At 31.1% G+C, this 27949-nt stretch overlaps 2 protein-coding genes across 2 annotated transcripts; both read left to right on the forward strand.

The window, feature by feature from the left end:
• Positions 1-13764: 13764 nt before the first annotated feature.
• LOC143635626 (uncharacterized) lies at positions 13765-14352 on the forward strand. The gene has a single exon (XM_077103408.1). It carries the CDS (start codon positions 13765-13767, stop codon positions 14350-14352), a length of 588 nt encoding a protein of 195 aa, XP_076959523.1.
• A 3-nt stretch (positions 14353-14355) lies between these two features.
• LOC143635627 (ATP-dependent DNA helicase PIF1-like) lies at positions 14356-16958 on the forward strand. Its single transcript, XM_077103410.1, has 3 exons — positions 14356-15402; positions 16648-16693; positions 16768-16958. The coding sequence occupies exons 1-3, from the start codon at positions 14356-14358 to the stop codon at positions 16956-16958; spliced, it is 1284 nt and encodes a 427-aa protein (XP_076959525.1).
• Positions 16959-27949: the final 10991 nt, after the last annotated feature.

The following is a 27949-nucleotide window of genomic DNA, read 5'->3' on the forward strand; positions in this document are numbered from 1 at the left end:
TGTAAGCCACTTCATCTACACGATCCATAATCTTAAACGGTCCAATGTACCTCGGACTCAACTTTCCTCTCTTCCTGAAACGAATAATTCCGTTCCAAGACGAGACCTTGAGCATCACATTGTCACCGTTAAACTCAATCGGTCGTCGCCGCTTATCAGCATACGACTTCTGTCTGTCTTGAGCAGCTTTCATCCTTGCCTTAATCTGATCAAACTTTGAGGAAGTTTCTTGAACCACTTCCAAACTTCCCTGCTTTTTACCAATCTCTCCCCAACATACCGGAGTTCTACAACGTCTTCCATACAACATCTCGAATTGTGGCATACCAATACTTGAATGTAGCTGTTGTTGTAGGAGAATTCTGCTAGATGTAGATGATCATCTCAACTTCCACCAAAGTCTAAAAGACAAGCACGCAGCATATCCTCAAGGGTTTGGATCGTCCTTTCAAACTGTCCATCTGTTTGAGGATGTTTAACCTGCAAATAAACCACCATACAGATATAGTATTATTTAATTTTATAAAACGTACCATATATCTTGCTTATAGAACATTAACAGATAACATTTACAATTCAAATACAAAATAAACAAATAAGCATTTAAAACTTCAACAAATATAAACCTACAATAATTCCAATCAAAATACCTGATACAAGATAAATTTCATACGAGGACCAACATTATACAGCCAATATTTTCTACATTCTAATTATAGTAAATTAATAAATATCAACCATAACTATTTTCTTTATCTTCTGAAATTCAACTGCTAAGTATCCAATAAAAAAAATGATAACATCAGAAAACCAAATTCATCCACCTAATCTTTTATACATTTTAAAAATAATAAAAATAAATGATAACATTAATACTATATTTATTTTTCATAAAATCAATTAAAAAATTAATGTATAAATTAAACCAAATAGTGTGTTATGTATTAGTTATGTTTACTTAAAATTTTAAAAAATTTCATTTGCCTCCAATAAAAATGGCGCAATATAACTGTTGCCACTCTTCATTATAATTTAAAATAGAGAGAGTAGTGGGTTAGTGGATTGACACATGGCAGCACTTCATTTGTTATAAATCACTATATAACAACATTGTCACCAGTAAAAATAACATATACGCATTTGTTTTGTCTGAATCTGCTACAATGGAGATCACCCTCAAAAACACACAAACAGATCCCAAGGTAATTTGTTAACCAGCTTATGTTTGCTAACTTCATTTCTTAATTTTGAATGTTATACTTAAGAGTGTTTTTTGTTCATATTCTATGTTAGGGTGAGCCTATCTACACAGCCTCAAAGACTGAAGCAGAAGAAAAACTGGAAAAACTTAAAAGAAGAAAAACAAATCATACCCGGATCACCTTCTGTAAGTTAACTTTTTAGCCTTTTAGTTTCTATCTGTTGCATTCCACTCTTCCATCTCTACAAGTTCAGCTAACCTTAAACTGCAATATAAAAAACTATAAATATAATAATTTCATGAATATAACATATGAATATCCATTTTTTTTCCAGACTAATTCAGATAGTGTTCAGATAATTTCATTTAGGCCCAACTTCAGTCCCTATAAATCTCACCTTCAACGGGAGTTTAGCATTGAGGTATCCATATTTTTATATTCATTCAGTTTTTGTTGCTAATTTAATAAAATTGATAATTTATAGGATCGGGAGTTTGAAAAAAAGGCCAAAAGAATGAAAAACCTTTCAAATTGGTGTTGGAGTGACGTTATTGACATTGATGACAACGACGATGATGAACTAGCCGATTCAGCTGACTCGGGGTTAAATCTCAACTTTATGCTTAACACACCTCGTGTCTCAGTTCACAAACGCAATAGACCTACGCGTGTTAACACTTAGATCTTCAAAGCTTACATCTTTGTTTTGTTTAGTTTTATGTTATTGTTTGTAATGCTATATTTTACTACTTTGTTAGTTTCTTCTAAGTTTAGTTTGTAATGACTTACTTTGTTTAAGTTGATTTTTTTTGAGTTAATCTATAAACTATGATGTTGAGGTTATGCTTACGAAAGTGTTTAAATCTGAAATATACAATATATTAAAATTTAAATATAAAATATGTTATACGACCAAAGTATGAATACACTTACAAACTATTCCGATATCGGTTACCGTTTACATAAATTATTTGTTATACTATATAAAAATGTTAATATGTGACAGAAAAAATAAAATAGTTTATGGAGTTTTTTTATATTTAATAACCTTTAAAATAATTAATATAAAAGCCTGATAACAATTTTTTTGATAAAAAAATCAAATAACAGAAGTGTTTTTCAACAATAAAAAAACTACACGGTTATAGGATATTATGTTCATTATAAACATCATGCAAAAACAAAAAACTAACATTCTAAACTGTTAATTTCGTAAAAACCTGTTCATGTTCTAGGGAATTGTCATTGTTGGTTGCAAGAGTTATACAATTAAGGCATAGTATCTTTAATCTTGCAACTTCATGCCTTAAAACATTTATAGAAATGTATGTAACACCTAATAAATATGAAAAAAAATATATGATTATGAATTTATTTTTTTATCTTTGATTAACTAAACCCTAAAAAGTCTTAACATGCAAAAACCATATGCTGAAGTGGAGTTAAATATAATATAGATACGTGTACAAGTTAAAGTAAAATAAAATTATATTATATCTTTACATTTTCTCCTACTTCTAAGCAAAAATGCTATGAGGTTATGAGATCATGGGTTGATAAGCATTATTACGATATTACACAATATTTTACATTTAGGTTTTATTTTAAACTTATGTGTTTAACTATAAGAACACTATCAACACCAATTTTTGAACATATATAACTTAGATACTTATAAAAATATATGTAAATATTTTTAAAATTAATTCAGAAGCTACATAAAATAGATAAAAAAGATAAATATATAACTTATGCTTGTTACTTGAACTTTAATTAAATAAAAATATATAAAAAAGGTAAATAGATAACTTATTTGTTACTTGAATGTTAAATACAAAATTAAATATAATCTATGTTAACACTTACTTCAAACAAACGCAGGTTCCTTTTTTTTTGATGGGTGTGCTGCTTTAATATAGGGCAGGTCAATCTAACCACCTATATCATCTTCTTCAACTCTCAGAACTAGAATTATCACACTCCTAATTAGCAGTTTTTAACAAGTTTTTCCAGCGATAGGTATGCAATTTATATATTCTTTTTTTATTATGCTTTTACGGTTTCTTTTATGTTATTTTGTGGTTGCATTCTTTGGTTTAATCCCCTCAAATTATTTCTAAACGTAAACATGCCTTACATTCCCAGATTATTTTAAGTCCTCTGCGAGAAAGCTTCAAGAATTTTACATCTACTCTCAAACTACTTTCAAAGGTATGCACTTTATTTGTTTTATAATTGCTCCTCATTTCTCTGTGCATTTTATAAATAAGCTACATTAATTTGTTTTATATGATTTACTTTGGTATGTGTTTATATGCTTAATCTTTAGTTATATATGTTTATGTCTTTCACTTTGTTTTGATTGTTTGATATTAAATGTATTTTATGTTGTAGTTATTTAATATTTAATGAAACTTTATTTCAAAGTAAATACAATTAAACAATATAACATATACACAGAAAGACAACCAAAGTAGTAGTTCTTTAAGCACACTTACCAGTAGTGTTTCTGATATTTGACACCCCTACTACTCTTATAAATGGACTTGTCATTTCATATCTTTCTCTAATAAGCCATCTTTAAATCTGTATGATTAACCCTAATAAATAATAACAACATACTAATGAATATAATTAAAAAAACAACATTAGGCTTGCCTGAGCTGCAACACCGTCACCCTCTCAAAGCAAACCGAGTAGCTAATGTTGTGATCTAATATAGCTGTGACAAAAAAACATTTCCTTAATAGATCTAAACTTTGGAATAGGCCCACACGGTTCTTTATTATAAAATAAGGTATGAAATATATCATCACCTGTAAAACATACCTGTAGTGAAGAAGATCTGTGCAAGAATGTTTGCTTGTGATTTAACAGTCAACAAAAACCAAAAGGCATAATATTTTTGTAAAAAAATATGCATTACAGCAAAAAAGCCAACTTTATAAGAGCAAGAAAGATAACACTACACCTCATGGTTCGGATTGAAAATGAACCAAGCAGGCTTGTCTCGGTTAGAAAGCTTAGCTCAGCTCGGTACGTAACGAGCCGGATTGTCTCGGTTTGGCTCGCTTGTTAACTAGGCTCAGTTTGGCTCGAATTATTTTACTTTCAATAAATTTTATTTGTATATACATATAAGATATTATTAAAAAAATTAAAAAGAGAAGGGGAATATATCCCTCCCAAATACAACTCAAATCCCAATTCCTAATATAGACAAATTGTTAAAAACAAAACTCTTAAACTTATTTTGTATTCGCTTAAACTCGTAAAGTATTTTGTATTCAGTTGCACATATTATAAACTTAATTTGTATTTAAAAAATTAAGCCAAACTAAGCCTAACTCAAGAACAATGTTTCAGCTCGTTTTTAAAACCGAGTCGAGCCAGCTCGGTTTAAAACCAAGCATGGTGCGAGCTTGTCCCAGCTCGACAACAACCCTATTAAAAATAGATGCAAAACACACATTAGATTGTCTGTAATAAAAAAGCAAATAAAGGGTTGCAGAAAACCTATGCAACCAAATAATATCTAAAGGGGTAAAAATATGTGCTGCAATCAGAAAGGTATAACTAACCTGTGATCAATGAAGTAGCGATGAAAGTTGCAACGAAGAAGCAAAGTAATTATCCCGAAGACAATGGTTGCAATCTCCATCGCTGCTGTGGAACAATAACCACTAAAACCAAGCTCCGTCTCGTAAATGGAAGGATCAACGACTCCCGTAGCATGTGACAACAATCAAATCAGCACGGATTACAAAAGGACGATAAAACTGATAGAGTAAAAAGAGCTTACAAATAAATATGGTCCTCACCTGAGACCTGCAACTTGAGGGGCACACAATTAGCAAACTGTATAACATTACAAAATAAATAAATAAATAAATAAAAGAAAAGAGACATCATAGACGATTATATTCAGCAATGGATTAAACTGTCATACAAATGACTTAATAACTAACCACAATATGCAAATTTCTGATTGTTGAACCAGGCCATAAAAAGAAATGATTGACCAAATCCACAGAATTCACATGTTCTTTGAATGATTGAATATGTTTTAAACATGTTCCACAGACCACCAGAAGCAACCGATACCTACAAAATTAATTAACATAATAAAAAACTTACCATAGTTTATTTAACAAACATCACATAAGATTTTATGGACCAAAAACACACCATATTTGTACTCAAACCACATGCTCAATGTTTATAAGTCCATTTTTACACACGTAATCAATCAATGTTAGAAACATAATTAAATGATGAGCACACGGTTTCGATGATGAATGGCTTCTTTATATGAATGCCTAAACACTACCAAGCAGATAAAAGAATAATAAAACTTAATTAGCAAATAAAAAATAGCAATTAAGCAAAGTTTTCCCCAATTTGTACACCTAATTTGTGGAAATCTTTACATCTTCCTAATAATCGAATTATAGGCATCCTAAATCTTCCTGATTCAACATCGATAGTGAATTGTAACTCAATCAAATAGAACACGGATGGTAGCGATGATACTAACCTGTTTTATGGCTTCAATTGAAGTAAAATCAAACTAAATAATTTTTTGCCCCTAAATTCAGTGTGTCAGCGTGTGTAGTACAAAATCATCTTCATTTCTTTATTTACAACCAAAACTCAAATAAACTATGATATGCATATTCGAAATCAAGAATGACATTATTTTTAGATTGCACCAGAAACAAAAATCTTAACAAAAAACCAATAAATACATAATATAGCTCGAATCTACAGCATCCACAGTAACAAATCCACTACCACACACAATTTACGGAATCTAATCATACTTCTTTATGCATTGACAAAAGATACAGTCCAACCCATGATAGTCGAACCAACATTAGCCAATATCGACAATCTAACCCCTAAATCGAAACAAACTACATAACTAAAAAAGGAATCAAATTGGGTCAATCATACCTATAAAAGAGTCAAATTGGGGATTTCACCATGGTTGACAGTGTTGAGCAACGGCGACCCGGCGGGTGAACGGTAAATGCTCTTTTTTTTAATAAATAAAAACCATAGTAACTTTCGGCTAGATTCAAATCAGTTTCCGGCGGATTCGGAGTAACATCCGTCCAGATTCGAAGCGTTTTTTAGGCGATTCAAAATAAGAAATTAATTGTGATGAAGATGGCAGTTCTATCAATTGAAGATAGGATTTAAGGTTTGAATTAGAGAGGGATGAGGAGTCTCCAGATTACGTTTCATGTTTACAATTGAAGATGGGATTAATATTATTTACTCTTTTTTACACTCTTAACCTTATAAATTTTAGTTATTTTAAAATTACCCCTTAACTTGTTCAAATGTATTTAGTTGATTTTTTTTTTCTTGTTTTTAAGTTATATTAATGTTACCCTGTTCAAAAAAAATTACATATCAATATTTTTATAAAATAACGGTAAAGCTTGGGTCATTAACTATAGTATAGATATACTGATTGATATATATATATATATATATATATTTGATAAAAAATTGGTTTGGTTTGGTTTAGTTTGGTTGGGTTGAGTTTTGAATAAGAGTGAAAATTTTAACTTTAGTTAGGTTGTGTATGTAAAAAAGACAAATTAGCTTTCAGATACATAGTTACTAAAATATTTACTAATAAGTATCATTATTTGTAAGTTAATAAAACTTAATATTTACAAAATTATTAACTTTAATATTACTATATTTTTAACATGATGGTAACTAGCTGTAAGCTTAATTTACTTTCATATACTAAATTTGTAGTAATTGCTAATATAAATTCGTAAATGAGACAATTATATAAATGAATCCGTCAATTTTAATTTTTTTTATATATGCAGCAAAACTGTGTTTTGTTTTTATAATCAATATATATATATATATATATATATGTGTGTGTGTGTGTGTTTTTATATATTTTATAATTTACCATGCTAAACTAAACGTTATTTGTCTTTTTAAAACTATATTATTTGGATCAAAATGACTATGTCGTCCCTTCCGATTATTGTCATAATGCTGGAGATAATTGCGAAACTCCCTCCAAATGTTATAGCTCAATGCAAGACTGTATGCAAGGAATGGTTTGCCTTCATGTCAACGCCGATGTTTCTAAAGGCTCATTGCGATAACATGCGGGCATCATGCGATCAAAAGATCATCGAGGCAGGTCAACAATCATGCTTACTTCGTTCGTTAAATTATAAAGTGGCGAACTATTACTTGGCCACCAACGTTACTATCCCATTTAATGCTCGGCCGGCTGATTTGTTATTTTTAGCAAGTTTAGATGGCATGTTATGTGTTTGCCTAATAAACACGTGTGAGATGGTTGTTTGGAATCCATTAACAACTATGTTCAAAAAACTATCAAATTCCAATTCACAAGGCTTTTACATATATATGAGTGATGCAATCGGCTTTTGTGTTGACTCTACATACGATTACAACATTGTACACATAAAACGTAGACGAGGTACCATGACCATTTATGTCTATTCAATGTGATTAAGCTCGTGGAGGACTGCACACTTCCTAAAAAAACGCCCGTACCATAATGAAACCTACAATTGGTCGCCGGGAACTTTATGTGGTGATGGCTTATACTTCACGGTTACTCAATACTGGCATTTGGGTCAAAAAATGATACTTCGGCTTGATGTGAATACGATGGATTTTTCAGAATTACGCTTTCCAGATGTCTCTGGTCTGGGAAATTTGGGTGTTTTAGTCGACATAAACTCAGAACACCACATGCTTGTTTGTCCCGGATTAAGAGAGTATGAAAATGTGAGTTTTAGGAAGCTAATTAACGGTGTGTGGATGAAGTTGTTAACTTATAGTTATAGCATGAATATTAGATTTCCATTAATTAGCTCTATGACGTATTACAAATTAAGTGGCTCATGTATTGTGGTCATGGAGTGGGGACAAGTTCTTGAAGTTGATTTACGATTCGATCGCCTCGCTTATAAATTTCCTTCCTTCAGTAGTCAATTAAACCATGGTGCAATCTTCACCGACACTATAGTTTCTCCCCAATTTTAATTTAGTGCGCTTCTATCACGCATTTTCTATCATGTTTGACTTGATATTTGTCTTAATTACTTTTTCATTTGTATGAAACTCTATAATGTGGTTTATGTACTTTATTTTATTTGAATGACATGCATGTTTTAGTTAAAGGCATTTTTATATTATTACTTTAATTATTGTTTTGTTGTTCCTTGGGTAAAGGGATTTACCTAAGACTATATTAAAACAAAACAAAAAATAAACCTATCGAATGACATTCCATCCATATATATGCGGTCAACCATTGGAAATTGATGCTTTAAATCTAATTGTAATAAATTATTTTGTTATACCATGTCATGAGACAGTAATCCATATGTTAAATCAGTATATAATGGAATATTGTAAATACATATATGAATGTTCAAATATTAAAATTTTCAAATTTCATTATGGAATATATAACTAAGAAAAATCAATTATTAAAATTCATAAAGTTTTTATATTTATCTTGCATTTCTTATTTGTGTCTATGTATGTACATGTATTATTCTTAAATATGCAATAAATCTTCCTATTTGGTGTTTTTACTCTTTTGAAAATCATTATTTTTTTAATATCAAAGTATTACACCTTTTTTATTGAAGGTTTAATTGATAATGGATGTGCATTCTATTGTTGACTCTTTTTCATCACTCACACAATACGGAGTTTGGTATACCGTGGCTTTTGTTACTTATCGTTACATACATCCTTATATCATACGCTAATTTTATTATATTCATATTTTAAAGAACTTCTATATTGGTTTTAGTTGTCGTTGGAAAAATTATCACGGGCTCGCGATCGTATGGTACTTATCGTTTTAGTGTGTTTCTTCAAGATGTAACGTAAGTCAATATACATATGATAATTATAATTTTCTTTGGTTTATAATTACAATTTTTTAGGTTTCTAATCTATATTATATGTGGCAGCGGTCACATAATACAACTGTATTTAGACGACACGACGCAAATCAATATTACAAAAACTTTTCAAACAGTGTTAAAAAAATCTATTGTGTACGCATCCCGGGTCAAGCTCATTCGTTTGCGAGATAGTAAGTTATACATTTTAATGGGATTTTTCATTACTAACACTAATTGTGCCATGATTATTTATAAACTTGTACATGTTTTATTACTTATAGGGAATATTTTAAGGTCAACGAATTTAACTACGATCCATTATGAACCAGACATGCCTGAAGCCCGTGATATTAAGATCATGGGTTGTTCTTTTAGTCCGTGTTCGTGTTGAATAACATTTGTCCTCTTTAGCTTACTTCCCATTCTGTTTTAAGACAATGTTATCTTTGCGTTGATTTTGTTTACCTCTCTTACTTTACTTTACAAATTACTTTAATACACCTTCGCATATGTGTTTTGGTTTTCTTTACCTAAGTATTTATTTTGAATATCGGTTATCTTTTTATTAATAGAGAGCGATAGTTGGTTAGAATCAATAAACAAAGATTATATATACTTCAATTGGTTATTCAAATATTCAAACAAACCATGTATATTGGAATCTTAGATCATCGGGACCGAACTCGGTAGATTGGCGACGCTAACGAACTTGTAGGTATATTTCCCTTTGTAAAGAACACATGTAAATATAACACATCAATATCATTCTAAGCGGTGTACTCACTTAAGATATTCACTAAAAAAAGATATTTTTTTTCAAATGTTCGTAGGCCATAATTTAAGCACGATATATACAAGTGGAGGCACACTGGCCGTTTAAGATTTTATAGTAAATTCAGATCACCAAATAAATGAAGTAAAAATTGTCTTTTAATTTTTAATTGTTTTAAAATTAAGAAATCAAATGCCGAAAAGTTATGACCAATATCCTTAATTTGAAATTTCCCATACATACTATAGTACTGTAGTATAGTATAAATAGATGACATAATAAATGTTGTTATTAATAAAACAAACTTAACTAATTTAAGATAATACATTTTTACTAACAATGAATTCTATGATAGTATGTTTTCTTTTTAAATAGATAGGCTTGAATAATAACGTAACTAAAGAACTGTCATTGGCTACATTTTACATACACACTTTATTAATAATCCATATAATCATAATAATTTTAAATATGTATTATAAAATTAAAAAATTTAAATACATAGTGAAATACATTATAACCGTAATAAGGGAGAAACCAACCCATAATTTTGTTTAATATTATTTGAAAACATAATGCAAAATATATTATTCTGTTGTATAGTTAATTATTTAAACTATTTCAATGATAAATGTGTTATGCAGTTATCATATTATTTGTCTTGTACAAAATATTCATGAATCTAATTTGTGTGTTGATATATGTATATTGATTTGTTAACTTCTCAGGTGTGAAACTTTGCGTTATTGACTTATATATGTGACCAATTAGCAGTATTCTTCAAATTTCCTAAAAAGGTATGATATATGTTGTTATTGACTTATATATGTGACCAATTAGTAGTTATAGCCTACATTTTACATACATACTTTTATTAATAATTCATATATAGTTATTTGTTTAAATTATTTCAATGATAAATGTACTCCATATTTATCATAGTAATTTCTTTTGTCGAAAATATTCATCAATCTAATTTGTGTTTTCACATTTGCATGTTGATTTTTATTATCATTTTAGGTGGGGCACTTTGAGTTATTGACTTGTATCTTTGAACACACGAGAGAATTCTTCAAATTTCCTAAAAGGTATGATATATGTTGTTAATGTATTTATTTGAAAATATTTGTTTAATTTATAAATTATTATTCATACTTGCTAATTTCAAAAAATAGAGCGTGAACCTTATTATTTGATTTACAAGGTATTCGTCAACTTGCAATGACTAACGAAGACCCAAAAGATCGTAATGATGTATCTTCCTCATCTACGTCTGCGTCAGCTCAAAAACGAAAAGAGTATAATGGACGATATTATGCTTCACACAAATAGAATAAGAAAGCGTCTAAAGTATGTAACGGATATACCTCTCAAAGTTATTCGTTATTATCTTCGATGGCTAATAGATCGGTAGGGAGGAAACCGTTACAACCTTTACAAACTAATAATAGTCAAATGACACAGATGACAAAAGAGAATGTGTCATGTACTTCGGCTGAAAAACGAAAAGAGCAAAATAGACGATATTATGCTAGATGCAAAGAGAATCGAATTCGTAATTCAAGTGATACTCAAAATACACAAACTCATGCCGATGATCAACCATCGATTGGAGATGAGAACATAGAAGATGACCCATATAAATTTGTTTATAATGGTGTTCCAAGAGACCATCTCATCTTAAAAGCACAGAGTCCATGTCCTCATTGTGGAGCGAAACGATTTAAATTTGAATTCTTACCTTTTGTTGTATGGGTGGGAAAACAAAATTAGCAGATTGTGAAATTCCCGTTGAATTGTACCGACTTTTCACCTCACAAGATGAAACTGGGGAAGTTTTTAGGAAAAACATACGTGCTTATAACACCAACTTTTCATTTGCCTCAATGGGCGTTACGTTGGATGGTACATTGGCAAATATGACAGATGGTGTATATACTTTTCATGCACATAAAGGAATATATCACAGCATCGACCTGTTGGTTTCGAGAGATGGAACACCTCGGTACTTACAATTGTATTTTTATGATCCCGATACCGAACTAGATCTTAGACTCCAATGGCGAAATCTTGATCGAGATATTAGGAAGATCTTGACACGTGTTCTTTCAGCAAACCTTTATGTCAAGACATTTCGAAGTCCTGCTGAACTTGGACCTCTTGAGAACTATAAAGTTACTTTGAACGCTTCAGTGGAACTTGACCAAAGAGTGTACAACCGACCAACCACATCCGAGGTTTAAATAGCATTATATTATTTCAGTTATTTAAAAGAAACTTATAATTACTTTTTTTACTTTTTTACAATACAACATTATATAGGTTGCCGGTATTTGGGTTGAAGGGAATGACAATATCACTTCATACAAAAGAAGCATTGTAGTGTATGGTGGGTCTGAATATAGTCAAAATATTCAGCCGTACTTTGGTTGTTACGATCCATTGTGTTATCCTCTATTTTTCCCCAATGGGGAGTCTGGTTGGCATCCTAACATACCACGTCAAGGAGTATCAACCAATGAAGTCCACAATGATCCCGACATCATCTATGAACCAACAGAAGGTACCAATAATCTAACTACGTTTTCTAAGTGAAGATTATAAAACGTATCCCTAAGCGTAATGTAATTAATTATTACCTTTTTTAATCTATTCAGATGCTAACATAGAAGGTTGTAGAAAAACTGTAGCTATGCGAAAGTACTACTGTTACAAGTTCCAAATCCGGTCTGCTGAGAATGCGCTTCTGTTTGGTGGTAGATTGCTACAACAATTTGGTGTGGACGTCTATATAAAACTTGAGACGTCACGTTTACATTTTTTTCAAAGAAACCAGGATAGGATAGGAGCGGATTTGTACCAAGGTATCGTGGATTGCGTACATGCTGGTGAGGTTCATCCAAACAGAATCGGACAACGAATCTTTTTGCCTGCAAGTTTCATTGGAGGGCCTCGTGACATGCGACACCGGTTTCTTGATGCTATGACTTTAGTTCAAGATGGCGGCAAGCCTGATCTATTCATTACGATGACTTGCAATCCTCACTGGTCTGAGATATGTGATAATTTAAAACCTGGTCAAACCGCACAAGATCGTCCAGAGCTTGTTTCAAGAGTATTTCGTGCTAAACTAGAGGATCTTAAAGAACAACTTTTAAAGAAACATCTTCTTGGAGAAGTTAAGGCATACGTTTATGTTATCGAGTTTCAAAAGCGTGGTTTGCCACATGCGCATATCCTTCTTATCATGTACCCGCAATAAAAAATAAACAATCCAGACCATTATGATAAGGTTGTGTGTGCTGAAATTCCGAATAAGCGAAGGCACCCTAAATTGCATGAGCTGGTTGTCAAGCACATGATGCATGGTCCTTGCGGAAACTTACGACCCAAAAGCCCTTGTATGCAGGGAGATCCTGATCAATCATGTCGTTTTTATTATCCAAGACAATTTAATGATCTGACAACACAAGGAGAAGATTTATATCCATTATATCGAAGAAGAGACAACAGAATAAGGGTGGATGTACGAGGAAGTGATCTTGATAATAGGTGGGTTGTCCCGTATAACCCAGTGCTTTTGATGATGTTCAACTGCCACATGAATGTCGAGTTTTGCTCAAGTATAAAATCCGTGAAGTATGTATTCAAATATGTTTACAAAGGACATGACAAATAGGTCATTCAAATAGATCTGGACGAGCAAGGGGTTGTTATTAACGAGATAAAGAGATTTCAAGATGCACGCTATGTATCACCCCCGGAGGCTATGTGGCGTATTTTTTCTTTCCCCCTTTCTCAAATCTCTCCTACTGTATTGACGTTGCAACTGCATCTCCCTAATCAGCACATGGTCAGGTTTAGAGATGATGATAATATGTCTGAAATTGTTGATAGGGAAAGAGATAAGAAAACCATGTTGACTGCATTTTTTGAGACAAACAGAGTGGATGAAACGGCAAGGCAGTATTTGTATAAAGATTTTCCAAAACACTTCACCTGGAATGGAGGCTCACGTCTTTGGAATCGTCGTAAACAAAGGCCACAAAGAGGTCGTATTGTTTCGGCTAATCCAGCTGAAGGAGAAAGGTACTACTTACCCCTACTTTTTTCAAATATCAAAGGTCCTACTTCTTTTGAAGATCTTCGTACACTTAATGGTGTAACGTACCCGACATTTCGAAGAGCGGCCCTTGAGATAGGCTTAATAGAGAACGATGATAGTTTATCGCGATGTCTCACTGAAGCCTCTCTATTTCAGTTTCCAAAGGCTCTAAGAGGGTTATTCGCAACAATATTGGTTTTTTGTAAACCTGGAGATGTTCGCAAGTTATGGAATGATCACTTTGACTCAATGTCTGAAGATTATAGGTTACATTGCAAAAATATCCATCGAGTTCAAGATATGGTTGTTACTGAGATCAGGGGATATCTATAATCTATGGGTAAAAATATAAAAGAATTTGATCTCCCAAAAATTACACATGATGTTAACTTGCAATATGCGTTGCATCATGAGGTACAAGAGGAATACCAGATAGTTGTGGAACCTGAACACTTATCTGCTAGAGATTCACTTAATTGCGACCAAAGAATTGTGTATGATGAGATCATGATGCATGTGGACAATGATCGTCCGGGTTTGTTCTTTATAGATGGTCCAGGTGGAACGGGTAAAACATTTGTGTACAAAGAGTTGCTTGCTCAAGTTCGTTCACGTGGTCTTATTGCTCTTGCAACAGCTTCATCAGGTGCCGCATCTAATAATATGCCAGGAGGGAGAACAGCTCACTCCAGGTTAAAGATTCCTATTAATCTCAATAATAATTCGATGTGCAAGATCAAACATCAAAGTGGGACCGCCGAACTAATTAGGTCAGCCAAACTAATAATATGGGATGCAGCATCGATGGCAAAACGACAGGCGATAGAGGCAGCCGATCGCACATTGCAAGACATCATTGGTGTTAGACTTCCATTTGATGGAAAGATAATGGTTATGGGAGGTGATTTCAGACAGGTGTTGCCAGTTATTAAACGTGGCACTCGAGCACAGACTGTAGACTCAAGTTTTCGAATGTCACCTCTATGGCGTGTCACTAAAAAGATGCGGTTGACCATAAATATGAGAGCATTAAATGATTCGTGGTTTTCTGATTTTCTTTTAAGAGTCGGTGATGGAACTGAAGAATCGATCAATGACAACTTTATCCGCATTCCCGATGACATGACAATTCCTTTCACTAGCAAAGAAAATTCTATAAAGGAGTTGTTCAACGCAATATTTCCATCAATCGAAAATAGTGTATGTACTTCGGATTATATAGCATCAAGAGCAATATTATCGACAAGAAATGAGAGTGTTGACGAGATTAATGATCAAATGATCGAAAATTTTCAAGGCGAGGAAATGGTTTATTACAGTTTTGACGAGGTTGAGGACGATAAAAACAACTTTTATCCGACTGAGTTCCTAAACTCACTAAATGTTAGTGGTTTTCCTCCTCATAAACATCGATTGAAAATTGGATGTCCGATGATATTGATATGGAATATTAATTCATCACGTGGTCTATGTAATGGTACAAGATTGATATGCAAAGGTTTTCACCGTAACTCAATTGACGCCAAAATAGCTGTTGGGCAACATAGCGGGGAAAGAGTATTTTTTATAAGAATCCCACTGAGTCTTTCTAAAGATGATATGTTCCCGTTCGACCTGAAAAGAAAACAATTTCCCGTTCGACTTTGCTTTTCCATGACCATTAATAAAGCTGAAGGTCAAACAATTCCTCACGTTGGTGTTTATCTACCAGATCCTGTATTTTCACATGGGCAACTTTATGTGGCATTGTCTAGAGGGATATAACGGGAAAATACAAAAGTGTTAGTACATCCTGCCAAAGATTTCGGACGAGACGGAGTATACACCTCAAATGTTGTATATCGAGAAGTGCTAAGTGATGTATGATCTGCATGCTTCTATCAAAATTTAAGCATATTTCTATATATACGTTCTGTGCCTTCGGTTTTTATATTTTTAATTTATTTGAATCATTTTTGTTGTTATTTTTCTTATCCCTTAATAATCAAATGATTGTATGCATGCCAAATGGTTAGTTAAAATTCAAAGAAACCATGTACATCCGAATCCTTCTAAGTAGTATATACTAAATGTGAAAATGTTTTACTTTTTTTTCAGAGTTCGAAAAGAAACTTACGTGCTTAGATAATAAGATTTTTTTACATATAACTTTCCACTGTAACCAAGTAATTTAGTAAAGATATATAATTTTTACATTTGTAAATTTGTAAAATGTTAATTCCTAAAAAAACAAATAAAAAGTTGTTATCAAACACAATATATTACTTTATCAAAATGCATAATAACTTGATGGAGAAAATTAAGCTAAAAATCACGCATATGTCCCTATTCAAATGCTAATGGTCTTATATAGCTCAATTCCACTTACCCTTCATTAACACAATTCACCAACATCTCACAGTTTACAAACATGGAGACCTTCCCGGCTACGTTTTCTTGTCTCGATATTAAGGTAATTATCAACTACGTAGTGGATATATGAAAGTTAAACAATTAATTTGATGTAAGTTTTGAGTGAAATCATCATTATAATCATGAATAAATTGTCACGGTGTTTGATTTTACCTATTTTTTTCTTAATGTTTTTCCATCATAATAAGTTAATCATATTTGTATTACATAAATTAGGAAGCTGTAATGGACGAAACGCAACAACAGTTTGAAGCTTTGTCAGGTATGTATATTGAATACATATAACATTATTACTTTGATAAAACATATACAAGAGACTAAACATTAGTTTTTCAGTATCAAAACCTGCTATAGAAGATGTAGCAATGCAAGAGGCCAACACAAAAGAAACTGAGACTGCACCAAATGTATCAACGAAACTTGAACAACAACCTCCTTGTGAATCTTCTGATAACATGTTCGCCAATGATAAATGGTGGCTGGAAAATCAAGATGAGATAATTAGGATATTCGAGAAGTATGACTAAAATTTATTATTCTTGTTTTTGTTTATTGCACTATCATAATAGCTTACTGATGTAGACAATAATTTTAATGTTAATTTTGTTATTTATTTCACATGTTTAACGCTTGTGAAAAAGATATATACCGTATTGATGCTACTAACTAGAGCTATAATAACAATAAAATCAATTATATAATAATGTTTTGTAAAATATTATATGAATAACAAAACTAACTAACTAAAATACTATTATACGATATATCATGAGTTGACTTATGAACCAACACAAACGACTACCACATTGCAAATTGCCGCCGCCGCATCGCGCGGGTACCCTACTAGTATATATATATATATACAAGCTGATAATATCGAAAGCATAAGAATAGTAGTAAAAAGAAGTTCGTTTAGTGAGGGTGATATCTCGTGAACGTGGCTATCTTCTATGCATATCCTTATCTTCGTTTCAATGAAACCGATTATAAATACATGTCTTAAAAACATAAAAAAAATTTATACAATCAAAACTTCTAACTATAAATTTCGGCGACGGTTCATGTTTCCGAAAAACCAATAGGAACCTAAACCGCAAAACAATACCCTTAAATCCACCATATTCACTCTATAGCCAAGCCCCACCACGCGAGTCGCGGGATCACAACGGAACCGACAAACTTCCTTTTTATCACCACCGGTTGTTAAACTTTAACGTAAGGTAAACCCCTTCCTATGTTTTTACCAGTTTTAACCTTGTTAAGTAATATTCGGTCACTTTGTTACGTTTAGAAACCTCACAACTAAAACAAATTTCCGGCGACCTGCTCCAATGGTGAAGTACTTTTTCCGGCGAAGGGTTGAAGAAGATGAAGTTAAAACAAGGTTTATAAATTATTATCATATATCATCTTATAAATAATATTGAGTTTAGATGGGTTGGCTAACTACAAACACCCCCCCTGAACTCATGATGAAGTGTTTAATACCCATTTCCTTCACCCTCATATATATTTAGATCTATAAATCAATCATAAGCTATAAGTAGATATAAACCACCTTTGTTAGTAAATGATCTATATCATGGTCTGGGTATTAAATTCATTTATTGAAAAATACATACCTTTAATACATTACTAGTTTGAAGATATGAACTATATTTTTAAAAGTTTTCATTAGAAGAAATAACAATAAATAGAAATACAAAGAGTGTAAAGGACGTAAACTTATATTTAGTTCAATTTCAATAAATACCAATATAAATTAAACTTACTGCGTAAGTTTCATTTTGTAAATTTATAAAATCTATTTTTAAGATATTTTTATTTAAAACATATGCAATAAAATATAGGGTCCTTAAATACTACGTGATTAAAGAACTATTGACAAGAGGATTTTTAGAAATGAATCAGTAACATATATATATACATATATTACGGGGTTGTTTTATATTGTTTGTTCTAGTATTTATTTATTTTTTTAATTTATATTTTTTTTACTCTATGAAAGTTAATAATATACTTATGGTTTAATGATAAATTGTATCACAAATAAATGAGATGTTATAACCCGGTTTAAAAGCTATATGATTTTGATGAGACCCAAGACCCGTTTATTTTTTTACTATGAAATTGGTTTTTTTAATTATAAATAATATTTATGAAAGTTAATAATATACTTATGGTTTGATGAGACCCAAGACCCGTTTATTTTTTTACTATCAAATTGGTTTTTTAATTTAAATAATATATATATCTTTTTTAAAATATAAATAATATATATATATATTTTATAAAATAAATAAGATATTATTTTTTATTATATCCTATTTTATAGGATTTTTACATAAATAATTTGGTGAGAATAATTTTTAATTTAATGAGATGTTATAACCCGTTTAAGGAATATCTAGGTTTGGTAAGACCCATACCCATTAATTCGGGTAAAATGCATGAGAAGCCTCCATTTAAAAATCAAGCAAATCTGGTGACTCCAAAAAAAGGGGGAGCGACCATATCGCGACACGTAGGATTTTTATGTCTTCGTTTATACATATATTATATATATATACTAGTTTTTATCCCCCGTATTGCGGGGGTTGTTTTATATTATTTGTTCTAATATTTATTTATTTTTTGCATTTATATTTTTTTATTGTATGAAAGTTAATAATATACCTGATGATAAATTATTTGACAAATAAATAACATGTTATATCCCGGTTTTAAAGCTATATGTTTTGATGAGACCCAAGACCCGTTTATTTCTTTTACTATAAAATTGGTTTTTTACTTATAATTAATATTTATGAAAGTTAATAATGTATTTATGGTTTGATGGGACTAAAGATCCGTTTATTTTTTTTACTATCAAATTGGTTTTTTAATTTAAATAATATATATATATTAAAATAAATAAGATATTAATTTGTAGTATATCCTATTTTATAGGATTTTTACATCAATAATTTGGTGAAAATAATTTTTAATTTAATGAGATTTTATTACCCATTTAAGGATTATATGGGTTTGGTAAGACCTATACCCATGAATTCGGGTCAAATGCATGAGAAGCCTTCATTTAAAAATCAAGCAAATCTGGTGACTTCAAAAAAAGGAGTAGCGACCACATCGCGACACGTAGGATTTTTATGTCTTCGTTTATATATTTTATTACTAGTTTTTATCCCCCTGTATTACGGGGGTTGTTTTATATTGTTTGTTCTAATATTTATTTATTTTTTAATTTATATTTTTTTATTGTATGAAAGTTAATAATATACTTATGGTTTGATGATAAGTTGTTTCACAAATAAATGAGATGTTATAACCCGGTTTAAAAGCTATATGGTTTTGATGAGACTCAAGACCCGTTTATTTTTTTTTACTATGAAATTGGTTTTTTAATTATAAATAATATACTTATGGTTTGATGAGACCCAAGACCCGTTATTTATTTTTTTTACTATCAAATTGGTTTTTTAATTTAAATAATATATATCTTTTTTAAAATAAATAAGATATTATTTTTTATTATATCCTATTTTATAGGATTTTTGCATAAATAATTTGGTGAGAATAATTTTTAATTTAATGAGATGTTATAACTCGTTTAAGGAATATCTGGGTTTGGTAGGACCCATACCCGTGAATTCGGATTAAATGCATGAGAAGCCTCCATTTAAAAATCAAGCAAATCTGGTGACTCCAAAAAAATGGGGAGCAACCACACCGCGACACATAGGATTTTTATGTTTTTGTTTATATATATATATTATATATATATATATATATATATATATATATATTAGTATATTTATTCAAAATTAACTACTTAAATTTGAAACGAATCAAATAGTGAAACTTCAAATATAATTTTCTAAATCAAATGTAACTTTTATGTAGATAATTTTGAACGCTTATAAACAAGTTAGCATCACTTTGGAACATTAAAGGTACGGATCATTACCCCCACTCTTCGTTGCTTTCATATTCAATTGATATAAACCAATTGAGTTTATATATATAGTAATATATATATATATATATATATATATATATATTTAATACTGCCCAGTCTTTTGATTATCAATTCACTTCACTGTTCGTTGAATTTCAATTCTTATTATGACATTGGATTTAGCTTTCCTGACATGCGATAGTATTATATTTAATTATATTTTTGATCGCATGCTCCGATACATGTTACAATAATATAATTGCTATTTTTAATGCCGCCCCTAGACCCCGCTGCCAGGACCCCAGTTCGTCGAGGGCTAAAATTGGATTAGAAATACGATATGGATAGTGATAGTAATCAATACGCATAATTGTTATACAGCTAGCCGTGCACAATCAAGAAAGGAGTAGCCATTAACGGAAGAAGTAACCAAGTTCAGGTGAGTTTCTAGCCCCATTCCTTGTTATGCTTTTCGGGGCTGTGTGCATACTCGATGTGATTAGTTAATACACTTACCTTAAGTGGTAAGTGTATGCTATATATATGATATGTGATAGATATTAATAATTGTTTGTCGGTACGCGAACGATCTTCGGATATTGCGCATACTGTCAGGTTAATAATAAAGATATGAATATTGCATGTAGTGTAAGGATGATTTCTTGTCGATACGTGAACGATCTTCGGATATTGCACGTATTGCAAAGAATAGTGATGATCGTCTCCTTATATGGATATTAAATGATAACTTATAAATAGAGTTCCCTCTACGGATAATATATAGAGTGTTCCTTTGATGGAAAGCATAGCGTTCATTTGATGGAAAGCCTAGTGTTCCTTGAAAATGTTCGAAACGTCTAACTAGCATTTTAATTTACTAAAGTTTTGAAAACTGCAATAGCTTAATAAGTAAAATAGCATTGTTTAAGTATCCGTTCTGCAATCAATATATTGCGCACAACGTTTTTCGTTATAAAAATGTTTTAATAATTGAAGTCTTTTATATAAATTTTTTTATTACACATGTACTATATTAATAAACTAGCTTTTAGACTTGCCGCATTGTGACGTGGCTGTTAATCTTTGTAAAGATATTGTTAAAGAAGTAGTCATATTGACTTTAATATTCGTCTAGTTGTTTCATTTGAACTTAACTTAAAATATAATTTATGGTCTATATAATTTGGAAATAAAAAATGCTAAAACAAAAGTTGTGAATTTATGTCATATTTTTTAGCAAGTGTAGGGACGTCTATTTGTTTATATATATAACATTTTTATTTTATACGTTACAATGAAACTAAAAATGATTTTTTATAAAATTTTTCTTCTTTTCATCACAAAATATATAAATGAAATATATAAAACAATTCGTAAAACTTTTATAATCCATAATTTCATATATAATATTTGCAAGTATATTATTAAATAATCTAGTTTTCTTAACATAATAATAATAATAATAATAATAATAAATGTCGAATTGCGCTTTTAACCACAATTATTTTACTATCTTAGTTTTATTAGATACCATTCTGACACATCCCATATCATAATCGCTACATTTTTTGTACACTTTAGTCATTTTATACTATGTACCGTAATGCTTTCCTAATTCATCAAGTTGAAAAACAGTTAAATATGAGATGTATAACATTTGCTTATTCGATTACACACCTTCGATAAATCACCGTTCACCGTCATAACCGACTAAGGTATTTTGATTATTGTATTATTAACGTTTTGAATAATGATAGTGATAGCAATAACGGTACTAATTCATAATAATGAAAGTATTAATTAGTTTAAAGTTCATATGCACACATACATATATATGTTAAAAGATTGCCAGAGTTATTAAATGTCATTTTAAGAAAACTACTTATGAAGAGCACCCAATAAAATGATGTTAATAGTGTTTATTATTTTAAATACGACTTTTAATAATTTGTATATATAAAGTTAGTTAAACTCTACACCATGATACTAAAATCTGAATTTTTGCGTTAATACATAGTGTTTCTAGTCAATTATGAACCCCGTGTTGAACATATGAAACATGTATAGAACCCCTTTGGAACCGCTGCTAAACTTAATAAAACTTATTGCCAAATTTGTTGATTCCCCGTTAAATTTTTTTTGTAAACTCTCTCGTTAATAAATCGCTTTTTATTTAATTATTTTTATTTTTTTTACCCCACGAGTCACTATACAAAGCTTATTTAACTATTTATACTTAACTTTCAAACTTTAAACATTCATTTACAAGAATTTAAAACATTGTTATTTTATTTATACTTTTTAAGACGTCAATTTATTTGTGTCTCTCTATAGTTAAATAAGATTTTATAATTTAAGAATGAATATGCCATATTGCAATTTAATTAAACGACAACATTGTATTACAAACAAGGCTGTCTTGGCTCGGGTAGTGTTAAGGGTAAAATCTCCGGAAAAAAAAATTTGTGTGTATGTATGTATGTATGTATGTATAAATTAAATCTTGTGCACTAAGAATTTGATCAATACTTTTGCTTCAAATTATTTTAGGAGGGTCACTTGACTTGTTTAATTTCATTTTGTTATCACTTAACTTTGTTTTGTATATTCGTATTACGGTGATCATCAACCTTTTTATAAATATATATTATGCATGCATCAAAGAGAGAGAGAGAGAGAGTAAATAAAATGAATTATTTATATTCCTTCTTTCATAGAAGAAACCTTTTATATATGTGATTACTGATTAAAAGTTTTGTTAAACGTTTTTGTTAAATTCTTTTAAGGGATTTTAAATCTAAGAATTGTTATATTTAAAAATTAAAAATAGAATTTATGAAATTGGCGAATAAGCATTGCATAAAATATATATGGGTATATTTTGGAAAATGAAGCATTGATTCGTTAATAAAAATCTAAATTAAATAATTATCACTTTCTATATAGCAAGGTTTCAAAATGCTATAACTACTTTCAAACAAAGGAAATTATTTTGATAATTTGAAACTATCTTTTCTAAATTCGGGCCGTCCGATCCGACCGGGAATCTGACAGAACAACGGTTGGTTTACTGCCTTAAGATTGTTTTCAAATTAACCGGCGGGTCATGGCGGTTTTCGGCTGAACCAGAGGATGTTCGGTTGAACCGGTAGGCAAACCAAAATTCAAATGAAATTTTAGAAAATAATAATAATAATATTTATTTTGTAAATAAAATGATGATATTGTTTTTAACTTGTGTAAACTCAATTGAAACCTTAAATTACATTTGACCAACTCCACCAACTTGAAATTTTTTTGTTGTTTGGATTATCACTTTATATGTATATTATTGAAGAGGTATGTACCCGCCTCAACACCGAGCGAGGCGGGTCAACCCACAAGATATAGACAAGAGGCTTGAAATCAAGACATTATGAAGGCACAAAGCCAAAACCTATGCGCATGGCGCGTATCACATATGCCCATGCATCACATGCTCAGGCATCACATATGCTCATGCATTACATATGCTCAGGCATCACATATGCTCACGCATCACATATGCTCACGCGTATCACATGCTCACGCACCATACATGCTCACGCATATCACATCTGCGCGTGGCGCATCCGCGCGTGGCGCATATCACATGCTTGTGCATATCACATCTGCGCATGAAACATCTGCGCGTGAGAATAAAGAGAAGACCTCGCGCATCCTCAGGATAGGCGCATATCACACATGCACATAATCAACCTCGTCCTTATCCAAATCAGGATAAGGACAACCTTGATTGTGCACGTCAGACAACCTTCCAGAAAGTATCTTTTTAAGGAATAAGAATATGCTGATGTTGACAGCTGCCAATGAAAGGTGGACAACTCAGCAAAACCCATGTGCAATTAATCAATGAAAAAGCACCAGGTGTCCCAAGGACACGTGGCGCGAAGCAATAGGAGGAGGCCAAAAAGCCCTAATTGGGTCTGAGCCCAATCATTGGAAACCCTAGCACTATAAATACCACATCAACTCCACAAGGAGAGGTATGCCCTATTACACAGTATTACACATTATTAAGCAATACATTCCAATTCCTTACCCTCAGATTATTATCTTCTCCTACAATCTCTTATTCTCACACCGGAGGGTTACCCCAAAGAGGACCCCTCTGTCCCTTTCTGAGGGGTAAGTTTACGGTGCTGTTCATTTTGTAGGTGGAAGAATCCAGATCCCAGAGAGCCATCGGTGAAATAGCATAATCACACCCGAGGAAAGTTGATCGTCTACCAGTGAGTCGATCCACGTTTCTTCAATTATAGTTCACGAGAGAGAATTAAAAGATATTATATATTGTCTTTTAGTTTTATTATTAAATTATAAACTTAAATTTACTGTTTTAAAAGTTATTATAAATGTTATTTATTTATTTATTGTGATGTAATATGATTCTTGAATCCGATCAGACCGGTCCAACCAGTAAGGCATCTAGTTCGATATCCGATACGGTTATGAAAACATTGGTTTGAAAACACGATTTATACCTCATGAAGTCAATTGCCTGAAAAGATAAGATATTCATTTTTTAAAAAAGCATACAAGCATTTTAACGTCATCTTCGGGTTGGATTTGCACGATTTATTACCGTATTACTTTTTACTGTTGTTTCTGACAAGTCATCTCCAAAACCATGATTTGCCTAATAGGTAACCTAGCCTCGTAATCTTCTAGGATTAATTTAATTCTTAGAACTCATAAGTTAATTTTTGCTAAGTTTTGCTAGGTTCTTAACTTTGGCCAACAATATCTCAATAGAAAATATAAATATTAGCATCCTTCCTGCTATCCGTAATTATTCTGATACATTTTCGAGGGAAATAACCAACACTACATATTAAGATGTGAAATAGAATTCTCCGCCAACCCTACGTATGTCTGGATAGGTCATTAACATGCATTATGGGAAAACAGTTAATACGCACTTGTAAGTTAATTGACAATTATGGTCCGGAACATAATTGTGAATGCATTTACAAAGGTGTGTTATGGGTTTCCTATTATGCATATTAGTGTCCACGTCCATCTGGATATTATGATTCATTAGCTCGTTAAATATTGTTCGATGATCACTAGGGCACGATTGTAAAGTTATTGACAATTATGGTATAGAGCATAGCAGTGAATTAAATATCACGTATGTGCGCTTTTGGGGAATCTTATGTTCAAATGAGTTATAGAACATTCGGTTCAAGCAACTACGAACTTGTTTTTTCTATATTATGAAACTACCTCACAAATTTAGAGAACGAAATTTCTTTTAAGGGGTGATAGTTGTAATAATCAGAACTTTAAAGTTTTATATAATAATAATAATAATAATAATAATAATAAAAAACAAATAAGTAACCTCCAAGATATTATAATATATAGAATAGTTATTTGTAGTATATAAGAAATATATATATATATATATATATATATAAACTGATAATATCAAAAGAATAAGAACAGTAGTAAAAAGAAGTTTGTTTAGTGAGGGTGATATCTCGTGAACGTGGTTATCTTCTATATATATCCTTATATTCGTTTCAAAGAAACCAATTATAAATACATGTCATAAAAACATAAAAAAAAATTATACAATCAAAACTTCTAACGATAAATTTCGGCGACGGTTCATGTTTCCGACAAACAATATGAACCTAAACCGCAAAACAATACCCTTAAATCCACCATATTCACTCTATTGCCAAGCCCCACCAGGCGAGTCGCGACATTACAACGGAACCGACAAACTTCCTTTTTATCACCACCGGTTGTTAAACTTTAACGTAAGGTAAACCCCTTCCTATGTTTTTACCAGTTTTAACCTTGTTAGTAGTATTCGGTCACTTTGTTACGTTTTGAAACCTCACAACTAAAACAAATTTCCGGCGACCTGCTCCAACGGTGAAGTACTTTTTCCGGCGAAGGGTTGAAGGAGCTGAAGTTAAAACAAGGTTTATAAATTATTATCATATATCATCTTATAAATAATATTGAGTTTAGTTGGCTAACTACAACCCCCCCCCCCCCCCCAACTCATGATTAAGTGTTCAATACCAATTTCCTTCACCCTCATCTTATAAATAATATTGGGTTTAGTTGGCTAACTACAACCCCCCCCCCCCCCCCCCCCCCCCAACTCATGATTAAGTGTTCAATACCAATTTCCTTCACCCTCATATATTTTTAGATCTATAAATCAATCATAAGCTATAAGTAGATATAAACCACCTTTGTTAGTAAATGATCTATATCATGGTCTGGTTATTAAATTCATTTATTGAAAAATACATACCTTTATATATATTACTAGTTTGAAGATATGAACTATATTTTTAAAAGTATTCATTAGAAGAAATAACAATAAATAGAAATACAAAGAGTGTAAAGGACGTAAACTTATATTTAGTTCAATTTCAATAAATACCAATATAAGTTACACTTACTGCGTAAGTTTCATTTTGTAAATTTACAAAATCTTTTTTAAGATATTTTTATTTAAAACATATGCAATAAAATATAGGGTCCTTAAATACTACGTGATTAAAGAACTATTGACAAGAAGATCTTTAAAAATGGATCAATAACATATATATATATATATATATATATATATATGGAATGGATCTTGCGAGAAGTGATATTACAGCGAGAAGTGAAGGTATAACTCCATTAATCCCTAATTTCACTCCTTTCCATATGATGTTACATACATATATGTAGGTTGGTTGTATTTATGTCTTAATTACACATTCAAACCTACCTACAAACATATAAATGGACCGAGCCACATTCAAACCTATGTACCTACACACATACAAACATACATACACTATACAAACATACGTACACATATGCAAACATACGTACCTACACATATACATGTGTACCTACACAACACACCTACATATAAGAAAAGGAGTGAAATTAGGGATTAATGGAGTTACACCTTCACTTCTCGCACTTCTCGCTGTAAAAAAACTTCTGAAATGATCCAATACCTATATATAGTATATATATATATATTAGTATATTTATCCAAAATTAACTAGTTAAATTTGAAACGAATCAAATAGTGAAACTTCAAATATAATTTTCTAAATCAAATGTAACTTTTCTGTAGATAATTTCGAACACTTATAAACGAGTTAGCATTACTTTGGAACATTAAAGGTACGGATCATTACCCCAACTCTTCGTTGCTTTCATATTCAATTGATGTAAACCAATTGAGTTTATATATATAGCAATAGATATATATTTTTAAAACTCCCCAGTCTTTGAATTATCAATTCACTTCACTGTTCGTTGGATTTAAATTCTTATTATGACATTGGATTTAGCTTTCCTGACATGCGATAGTATTATATTTAATTATACTTATTATCGCATGCTCCGATATATGTTACGATAATATAATTTCTATGAGTTATGTGAATAAGATTATTAGTATTCCGATACCCTGAGTGTCGCTTTTCATGGAGTGTCCCATGAGCATGTTGTTGCGGCATCGACAACATGTGCACCAACCGTGAT

The sequence above is a fragment of the Bidens hawaiensis genome, unplaced genomic scaffold, assembly GCF_021521415.1.
Source record: "Bidens hawaiensis isolate Kalapana, Puna unplaced genomic scaffold, B.hawaiensis_p1.1 tig00007615_1, whole genome shotgun sequence".
In the NCBI taxonomy this organism is placed as follows: domain Eukaryota; kingdom Viridiplantae; phylum Streptophyta; class Magnoliopsida; order Asterales; family Asteraceae; genus Bidens; species Bidens hawaiensis.

What these genes read in the sequence shown, in the direction of transcription:
- LOC143635627 (XM_077103410.1), top strand. Translation starts at nt 14,356, where the DNA reads ATGGGTAAAAATATAAAAGAATTTGATCTCCCAAAAATTACACATGAT. An exon ending in AGTTCCTAAACTCACTAAAT is followed by an intron (nt 15,403 to 16,647) that starts GTTAGTGGTTTT and finishes TACATAAATTAG; the next exon opens with GAAGCTGTAATGGACGAAAC. An exon ending in ACAGTTTGAAGCTTTGTCAG is followed by an intron (nt 16,694 to 16,767) that starts GTATGTATATTG and finishes TTAGTTTTTCAG; the next exon opens with TATCAAAACCTGCTATAGAA.
- LOC143635626 (XM_077103408.1), top strand. Translation starts at nt 13,765, where the DNA reads ATGGTCAGGTTTAGAGATGATGATAATATGTCTGAAATTGTTGATAGG.